The sequence below is a fragment of the Oncorhynchus gorbuscha genome, unplaced genomic scaffold (assembly GCF_021184085.1).
Source record: "Oncorhynchus gorbuscha isolate QuinsamMale2020 ecotype Even-year unplaced genomic scaffold, OgorEven_v1.0 Un_scaffold_602, whole genome shotgun sequence".
NCBI classification, from domain to species: Eukaryota; Metazoa; Chordata; class Actinopteri; order Salmoniformes; family Salmonidae; genus Oncorhynchus; species Oncorhynchus gorbuscha.
The window spans coordinates 347,501-357,500 of NW_025745439.1; the positions used below are offsets into that span (position 1 = coordinate 347,501).

The 10,000-nt window shown below is 45.3% G+C and overlaps 1 protein-coding gene across 1 annotated transcript in view; it reads right to left on the reverse strand.

The window, feature by feature from the left end:
• Nucleotides 1-10,000, reverse strand: part of mxd4 (MAX dimerization protein 4) — a 48,550-nt gene that overhangs the window by 36,885 nt on the left and 1,665 nt on the right. Inside the window, exon 3 of the mRNA XM_046334392.1 lies at nt 4,165-4,194. Within this exon, the coding sequence (XP_046190348.1) occupies nt 4,165-4,194 (30 nt within the window). The remainder of the gene's footprint in view (nt 1-4,164; nt 4,195-10,000) is intronic.

Here is a 10,000-nt window from a genome sequence, read left to right on the forward strand (position 1 = left end):
CCTATTCACTATATAGTGCACTCATTTTGGCCCATATGCAATAGGGTGCCATTACAGCCTCGCCCTAAGGGCGTGAGGGAGTGCGCACGGAGCTATGTGGATACAGATACAGGGATTGTCTCAGATGAAGTCCCAGTCATACTGTGATTAAACGGGTTGGACCAGGATGACAGCTGAGAGGCTGAGCACTATAGGGCTCCTTCCATCGTGGGTCGACAGGGATCAGCCTCCCAGAGAGATCCACCAACACAGAGAATAATTGAAAAGGTTCAGGATTAATCAAGCATTTGCTAAATTCCTTTGGCTATGGACTGGAATGAAAAATAATTGTATTGTAGTTTTTTGCAAAACCCTCAAATAGGGTATCACCGTAATATCAACAAAGATACAGGAAATAGAGACACAACAATGCCTTGAGCCAACCGGCCCACAGTTTCACTACAATAATGGACTATTGCAGCAGGGAGTAGGAAACTGAACCACCTCCACATTTTAACACCTATGCGTTCCCATAATGTAATTTGAGGACACAAGTCTGGACAGGGTTTGGGGATCCACGGTGCAAACCCTCACACACACAACATCTCCCCTCTCCCTGAAAGCCTGTTATTACAGACACACACAGGCCTCTTTTCTCGCTGACATGGGAACAGGAAAACAAGGGAATCAAAAATGAAGGGGGGGAAAAGGAGATTGTTTTTGAAAGGAAATGAGGTTGATTGAGCCAGAGTTGAGGCATTTCAACGTTGTCTCGATGCTGTCCCCGAGGCCTTTCCCCTGTGGGACACGGTGCCACAGTGCTGCCACAGCGTTGCAGGACGGTAGTTAGTCAACAGCGGCCCGCTACAAAAGAAAACAGCGGCGCCCTTCATGACCCCGAGTTCACTTCTTCTTCTCTATGGCAACTGTCTCGTTGTGACAAGTGAGGTCGAAAGGCACTGCAACTTTTAGTTGGCATTTGAATTATATAAATGTGCTGTAGTTCTCCTTTTTGTTTTAAAGCCCAATGAACCCCTTCACCCAGGAGGACCTTCTATCTACAGACACCTGTCATTGTGAACCCCTGCACCCAGGAGGACCTTCTATCTACAGACACCTGTCATTGTGAACCCCTGCACCCAGGAGGACCTTCTATCTACAGACACCTGTCATTGTGAACCCCTTCACCCAGGAGGACCTTCTATCTACAGACACCTGTCATTGTGAACCCCTTCACCCAGGAGGACCTTCTATCTACAGACACCTGTCATTGTGAACCCCTTCACCCAGGAGGACCTTCTATCTACAGACACCTGTCATTGTGAACCCCTGCACCCAGGAGGACCTTCTATCTACAGACACCTGTCATTGTGAACCCCTTCACCCAGGAGGACCTTCTATCTACAGACACCTGTCATTGTGAACCCCTTCACCCAGGAGGACCTTCTATCTACAGACACCTGTCATTGTGAACCCCTGCACCCAGGAGGACCTTCTATCTACAGAGACCTGTCATTGTGAACCCCTTCACCCAGGAGGACCTTCTATCTACAGAAACCTGTCATTGTGAACCCCTTCACCCAGGAGGACCTTCTATCTACAGACACCTGTCATTGTGAACCCCTTCACCCAGGAGGACCTTCTATCTACAGACACCTGTCATTGTGAACCCCTTCACCCAGGAGGACCTTCTATCTACAGACACACGTCATTGTGAACCCCTTCACCCAAGAGGACCTTCTATCTACAGACACCTGCAGTGTGAACCACTTCACCCAGGAGGACCTTCTATCTACAGACACCTGCAGTGTGAACCACTTCACCCAAGAGGACCTTCTATCTACAGACACCTGCAGTGTGAACCACTTCACCCAAGAGGACCTTCTATCTACAGACACCTGCAGTGTGCATTTCAAGTGGAAGTACCTAAATGACCATTCTTTAACCACTCAACCTCCTGTTCTAATCTATTGCATCAGTGACATTGAAGGTTGCATTCATAAACCTGGAAGTTCGTCACTTCAGCAAAACAAAAAAAAGACAACTTTTCAGAAACTCGTGGCCACATTTGATCGTAAGGGAAATGAGTACAGTGATTATGGAAGAGCTTACCAGCACTCACACATTTCAGCATGTGAAACTGACTGCAACTATCATTTCAGCATGTGAAACTGACTGCAACTATTTTAGTAACCCAACCATGCAGTAATCTCTCTCTCTCTCTCTCTCTCTCTCTCTCTCTCTCTCTCTCTCTCTCTCTCTCTCTCTCTCTCTCTCTCTCTCTCTCTCTCTCTCTCTCTCTCTCTCTCTCTCTCTCTCTCTCTCTCTCTCTCTCTCTCTCTCTCTCTCTCTCTCTCTCAGAGAGAGGAATATGTCTTTACATGTTTTTCACTGAGCTGTCGGCAGAGGTCAATTATTACTCGCTCACATTAGTCATGTGACCGGCAAACCCCGAGCTGGCTCTCAGCAGTCAGCACGAGTGACAGCTCACACACACACACACACACAAACACTCCACCTCTCACACGCACACTCTAACAGGGCACAGTCGGTCTGTTTTCTATTGGTCCTATCCTAAGCCCAGGCAGCAGTCAGTCAGTCTGTTTTCTATTGGTCCTATCCTAAGCCCAGGCAGCAGTCAGTCAGTCTGTTTTCTATTGGTCCTATCCTAAGCCCAGGCAGCAGTCAGTCAGTCTGTTTTCTATTGGTCCTATCCTAAGCCCAGGCAGCAGTCAGTCAGTCTGTTTTCTATTGGTCCTATCCTAAGCCCAGGCAGCAGTCAGTCTGTTTTCTATTGGTCCTATCCTAAGCACAGGCAGCAGTCAGTCAGTCTGTTTTCCATATAGAACAGAAGAAACACCACACTACTAAATCAGCTGGGTCGGAGAAGACAAAAAAAAACTACACACAGAGGTCCAAAAACACACTTGACTTTTTTCTTTCATCTATTCTCCTCAAACATCCCTCTACATCCCTCACTTTGCAAAATGACACTTTGTTGTACCATGCAGGCTCCAGTGTGTGTGTGTGTGTGTGTGTGTGTGTGTGTGTGTGTGTGTGTGTGTGTGTGTGTGTGTGTGTGTGTGTGTGTGTGTGTGTGTGTGTGTGTGTGTGTGTGTGTGTGTGTGTGTGTGTGTGTGTGTGTGTGTGTGTGTGTGTGTGTGTGTGTGTGTGTGTGTGAGTGAGAGAGTAGTAGATAGATAGATAGATAGATAGATAGATAGATAGATAGATAGATAGATAGATAGATAGATAGATAGAAAGGTGCAATGCATTCTGGGACGTGAGTGGGCGACTCAACAGGCCTAGCTGAGAGACATGACAGGCGAGGCCTCCCTCCCCTCCTTTCACCAACCGCCACTGGATTATCACATTAATGGCAGGATTCCCCTGCCATACATGGTAACACGTTTCTCCCTATGAACAGACACGGAGGAGGTTTGCCTTGGAAATCCGATTATGATCCGTCTGCCCAAGGCTCCTCATCTTTGATGCGCTTTTATCTTTTATCCGAGGTGGTGGAGCGAGAGAGGTGAAGGGAGGGGACTGCGCGAACAAGTGGCCGGACATTTTGATATTTTCAGTCTACTATGTCCTTTTTAAACTTCAGCTCCACAAGAATACATCTGACATTTACCAACAGTCCTCACCCCATCACCTCTTGTTTATTAGGGAACAGGGAGTCCTTCCAAGCAAACCATGGGACTGTCTGCACGAGAGACATACAGTTCATCCAGGGAAATGAACAAGAGAGACAGAGGGGGAGGAAGGAGGGTGGGGAAGGTTGAAGCCGGCGGTTTGTGTTGTATAGCAGAGTCTAAATGACCTATAGGACTTGGCTATAAACTGATCTGGGATCAGGCTAGCACCAAGTCTAATAGACCTATAGGAATTGGCTATTAACTGAAGAGAACTGGCCACCCCTCAGTGCCTGGTTCCTCTCTAGGTTTCTTCCTAGGTTCCTTACTTATGCTTCTACATCTCCATTGCTTGCTGTTTTCAGGATTCTGGCTGGGTTTCTGTATAAGTACTTTGTGACATCTGCGGATGTAAAAAGGGCTTTATAAATAAATGTGATTGATTGATCTGGGATCAGGCTAGCGCTGAGTCTCATAGACCTATAGGAATTGGCTATGAACTGATCTGTGACCAGGCTATATAGCACAGTGTTGTCTGTCATCTTACCTGTGTTTCTCCAGCTCGTTGTGTGACGATCTGAAAGGGCAAATAAACAGAGACATGGATGAGTGCTTTAGGAACTGATAGTTACACTCTGTAGTTACTCTGTAGTAACACTATGTAGTTACTCTGTAGTAACACTGTAGTTACTCTGTAGTTACACTCTGTAGTTACTATGTAGTTACTCTGTAGTTACACTCTGTAGTTACTCTGTAGTAACACTCTGTAGTAACACTCTGTAGTTACACTCTGTAGTTACACTCTGTAGTTACTGTAGTTACACTCTGTGTAGTTAACACTCTGTAGTAACTCTGTAGTAACACTCTGTAGTTACACTCTGTAGTTACACTCTGTAGTTACACTCTGTAGTTAGTAACACTGTAGTAGTTACACTCTGTAGTTACACTTTGTAGTTACTGTAGTTACACTCTGTACTCTGTAGTTACACTCTGTAGTTACTCTGTAGTTACTCTGTAGTTACACTCTGTAGTAACACTCTGTAGTAGTTACACTCTGTAGTAACACTCTGTAGTAACACTCTGTAGTTACACTCTGTAGTTACACTCTGTAGTTACACTCTGTAGTTACACTCTGTAGTTACACTCTGTAGTAACACTCTGTAGTAACACTCTGTAGTAACACTCTGTAGTAACACTCTGTAGTTACACTCTGTAGTTACACTCTGTAGTTACACTCTGTAGTAACACTCTGTAGTTACACTCTGTAGTAACACTCTGTAGTACACCTCTGTAGTTACACTCTGTAGTTACACAGTTACACTCTGTAGTTACACTCTGTAGTTACACTCTGTAGTAACCCTCTGTAGTAACACTCTGTAGTTACACTCTGTAGTTACACTCTGTAGTTACACTCTGTAGTTACACTTTGTAGTTACTGTAGTTACACTCTGTAGTTACTCTGTAGTTACACTTTGTAGTTACTGTAGTTACACACTACACTGTAGTTACTGTAGTTACACTCTGTAGTTACACTCTGTAGTAACACTCTGTAGTTACACTGTAGTTCTGTAGTTACACTCTGTAGTAACACTCTGTAGTAACACTGTAGTAACACTCTGTAGTTACTCTGTAGTAACACTCTGTAGTAACACTCTGTAGTAACACTCTGTAGTAACACTCTGTAGTTACACTCTGTAGTTACACTCTGTAGTTACACTCTGTAGTAACTCTGTAGTAACACTCTGTAGTAACACTCTGTAGTTACACTCTGTAGTTACACTCTGTAGTTACACTCTGTAGTTACACTTTGTAGTTACTGTAGTTACACTCTGTAGTTACTCTGTAGTTACACTTTGTAGTTACTGTAGTTACACTCTGTAGTTACTCTGTAGTTACACTTTGTAGTTACTGTAGTTACACTCTGTAGTTACACTCTGTAGTAACACTCTGTAGTTACACTCTGTAGTTACTCTGTAGTTACACTCTGTAGTAACACTCTGTAGTAACACTCTGTAGTTACTCTGTAGTAACACTCTGGACACTGTCATTAATACACACCGTCTCATGACCAGGGTGCAGGATGGGAATGCGCACTTGGGTTGTGTTCATTTGGGAAAACGCTTGAAAACATTTTTCGATGGGATATGAAGACGAGAGCTTCTGAGGGAGAGTTTTCCGGTTTCAGTATGTTTTCTTCCGTTTTGGTACATAATGAACATGACCCATGGTGAAGGTCAGGAGACAGACAGAGAGAGAACGTCTTGATAGTAGCAAACGGTTTGGTAAGCGGATGGACAGATGAAATGGAGACGTAAAGGGTAGAAGAAGTGTGTGACCTACATAACATGCGGTATAAAGAGGATGTTGTTCGGACCAAGCCCTTTCCCAGTTGTCCTTCCTCTGCTGTTATATGGGCGGCTCTGCAGCGTTGAACACGTAGGATACGTTCCAATGTTACTTACATACTCTACTGAAATTGCAGGCCACATGCATTGCTTGCTTCATTCTAAGTAGCATGCGAGTGTGGATATTGTAACAGGGCCATAGAGTCCTTGATTGTGTTAAGGTCTTATAAGCTAACCTAGCTACAGACCCGTGGGAATTTCATGTTTATTTCTGCATGTTCATCTAGTATTTGGTGGAAATTACACACAGCGTCTCTGCAGGCCTAATCAGGCTTGGAGAGATTCAAGAGGCTGATGCTTGGAAAATGTGTGTGTGTGAGAGAGAGAGAGAAAGAGAGAGGAGAGAGAGAGAGAGAGAGAGAGAGAGAGAGAGAGAGAGAGAGAGAGAGAGAGAGAGAGAGAGAGAGAGAGAGAGAGAGAGAGAGAGAGAGAGAGAGAGAGAGAGAGAGAGAGAGAGAGAGAGAGAGAGAGAGAGAGAGAAAGAGAGAGGGGAGAGGGGAGGAGAGAGAGAGAGAGAGGGAGAGAGAGAGAGGGGAGAGAGAGAGAGATTCCCTCTTTGTGGTCTGACTGCAACTCAGCTCGTCAAAGTGCTCTTAGACTAAACCGCCAGGAGGGCCAGTGCAGGAGGGCCAGTGCAGGAGGGCCAGTGCAGGAGTGCCAGTCAGGTAAAAACAGCTGCTCAAACAAACACTGCAAGGATGCAAAAATAGATGGGAGTGCTGTAGTACTCTTGTGTAACAAATGGTGAAACATATTTCCCAGTATTAGATAAGGCATACAGCCATGCATTTATTTTACATAAGCTGGAAGGTTAACAACCTCTTGTCGCAGTGCATTCTGGGACAATGCAGTGGAAATTCAGAAAGAAGGCTAAATACTAAGAAGAAGAAGAAGTCTCGCTCCCCTTTCCCAAACACCTCCATTTCTGTTTATCGGATAGATTATATATATATATATATATATATTATTATTTTATTATGTTTTTGTACAAAGCTCTGCATTCGTCATCGTGTGGAAAACTAAATCCTCTTCCCTCGATGTGTGTGTGTGTATGAAATCTGTCAGAGAGCTCTCAACGAAGGACAAAAATTGTCCATGGTGAGAGGGAGAAACGCACACACACACACACACACACACTAGACTGGACAGCAGTATGTGTATGTCAAAAGTCCTACACTGTAAATTTGACAGTAGCTTACGGACAGCTCGGTGGCAACTTAAGTCAAATTCTGTCTTTCATATTACAGTGCACCTATAGTCATTTAAATATGTATCAAAGCAAGTACTGTGTAATGACACACACCTTAAAATATGTTAATGGGACAGAAACAACAACATCATACCATATATTTTCTGGCAGATGCACCGGATAGTGTGAAATGTGTTGTTTTACAGAGTCAGCCATAGTAGTACGGTGCACGAGGGTTAAGTGCCTTACTAAAGGGACATCGACATGTTTTCCCCCTTTTCAGCTCAGATATTAAAACGACCTTTCTGCCACTGGCCCCATGCTCTAACCACTAGGCTACCTGCCACTGGCCCAATGCTCTAACCACTAGGCTACCTGCCACTGGCCCAATGCTCTAACCACTAGGCTACCTGCCACTGGCCCAATGCTCTAACCACTAGGCTACCTGCCACTGGCCCAATGCTCTAACCACTAGGCTACCTGCCACCCACGAGTGGTCAAAAGGTTTTACAGTGCCATTCCAAATACAGTAATTACTTCCCCGCCCACAATATTTTCCCACAATGCACCATTACGTACAGTATGCTGCAGTAAAATGTTTTAAAGTATTTCCCTGTTGATGATACCCCAAATTACCGTATAATTTACAGTTTTCCTTTTCCATTACAGTGTCGACACTGCAGCATACTATTTCAGGCCAGGGAGCTTGGAAGGCTATTAGGACGACCCGCCAATGGAAATGAATGAGAGCACTGGAGTTCATCTTTATAAACAAACCCCTTGGTTCTTGTCCCAATAATACCCTGAAACTACCATCTAGGATGCCAAGGGAATAACAAGCCAAGACACGAACACAAAGACCCCTGCCGTCGAGTCCGCCACTCTTTTCAGCCAATCCCTCTTAAGTGCCCTTGTACTGTCGACTTCAGCCGTGGTTCCCACAGATGTGCAGGGATGGGAGCGGGAAGATGACCTGAATCTGCGTAGGCGCCACTGCCCCACAGCTCACTGCATGAGACGCTTGAGCTGATGCTAGCCTATCCTGTGTGGGCCGTCACCCATCGTCATAGTATCCGGGGTTATGTTCACTAGGACACACAACCGAAAACACTTGAAAAACATTTTTGCAATGAACAACTTGCCTTTTTGACTGGACAAGTCCAGGTAGTCTCTCCTGGTTTTAGTCAGTTTTCTTCCGTTTGGTGCCTAATGATGATACCCATCTGCCCATAACACTGTGTTATGTGTGCTGCCCCTAGGCCTCTCACTGGCCATGCTCAGTGGAAGGGGGAGGGGCTCGGCCTACAGACGCTGCTGACAAGCCCTTTTCACCATCCGACGCCAGGGGAGAGGAAATGCTTTATCTCCTGTATAAGGAAGTAGTCCTATTCAAATTTGAAACATGTGCAAATTGGGGACAGGCAAAGCACGAGGCGACACTCCATGGTTTCCTTAAGCGAGGCACGGGTGAAAGAGGCCCAAAGAGGTCCGGCAGGGAGGCACAGTCCTGCACCAGACTTGCCTCATACAGCAACAACAGACACATGACTTTGAATGTCATATAAACTGTCAGTATAAGATTGACAAATCATCACTAGAGCCGGGACAGGACCGGTGTGTAAATAAGGCCGACATCAGCCGCCATTTTGGGGATGGATGAAAACAGTCGCTTGGTTATAAGTGCATATTATATGAAGGCCTGGGATGTGCTCGTTTGGTAGCAATGCAGTGAAAACAGAATGAGGAGCTGTATGCATCCGTTTGTTGTTTTTGAGGACGCACATGTTCAAGGATGTAATCTTATAGTTGTGTGCATGTACGCCCGTGTGGCCGTTGCATTTAGTGTTTGTGTCCCGATTTAACCTCGGTCTTCAAAGTAAACAGGGAAACTCACCCCAACGTTCTCCTTTCTATGACACCGATTTGCCTCTGTCACATGTCGGGCAAAAGGCATAACGTTGCACTGCAATATTAATACATTCAATCTAAAAATGTACTCAGGGCTGCTAAATAAAATGATGGAAAACCATGTTTCCATGTGTCAACTAACTTCCACTGATTTGAATGCAGAAATGGGGTTGAACTGACGACGTGCTGTAGTCTGCAGAGCAATGAACTGCTACCAGAAAGAATAGCTGTAGTCTGCAGAGCAATGAACTGCTACCAGAAAGAATAGCTGTAGTGTGCAGAGCAATGAACTGCTACCAGAAAGAATAGCTGTAGTGTGCAGAGCAATGAACTGCTACCAGAAAGAATGGCTGTAGTGTGCAGAGCAATGAACTGCTACCAGAAAGAATAGCTGTAGTGTGCAGAGCAATAAACTGGTACCAGAAAGAATAGCTGTAGTCTGCAGAGCAATAAACTGGTACCAGAAAGAATAGCTGTAGTGTGCAGAGCAATAAACTGGTACCAGAAAGAATGGCTGTAGTCTGCAGAGCAATGAACTGCTACCAGAAAGAATGGCTGTAGTCTGCAGAGCAATGAACTGCTACCAGAAATGGGAGAGAAACTCAGGCTGCAGCCAGGCCAGCTGTAAACTGAGCCCTCCGCCCAGGCAGGGGCAGGGTCTGCTAAGGCTGTGTCTGTGGGGCACTGTGTTATGTGGACATCTGTGTGAGCTAAGTTGAGTTGGCCACCACACCCACCTGAGTGTGCCACATCCCCACTGTTTTGCTCCAAGAAAACACACTGTGACTGCACCACAAGACTTGACAATATAGGCCACTGACAGATCCTATATATCTCCCACAACATATGGATTATAAAATTAGCCTCTTTGGTGAGGGCGG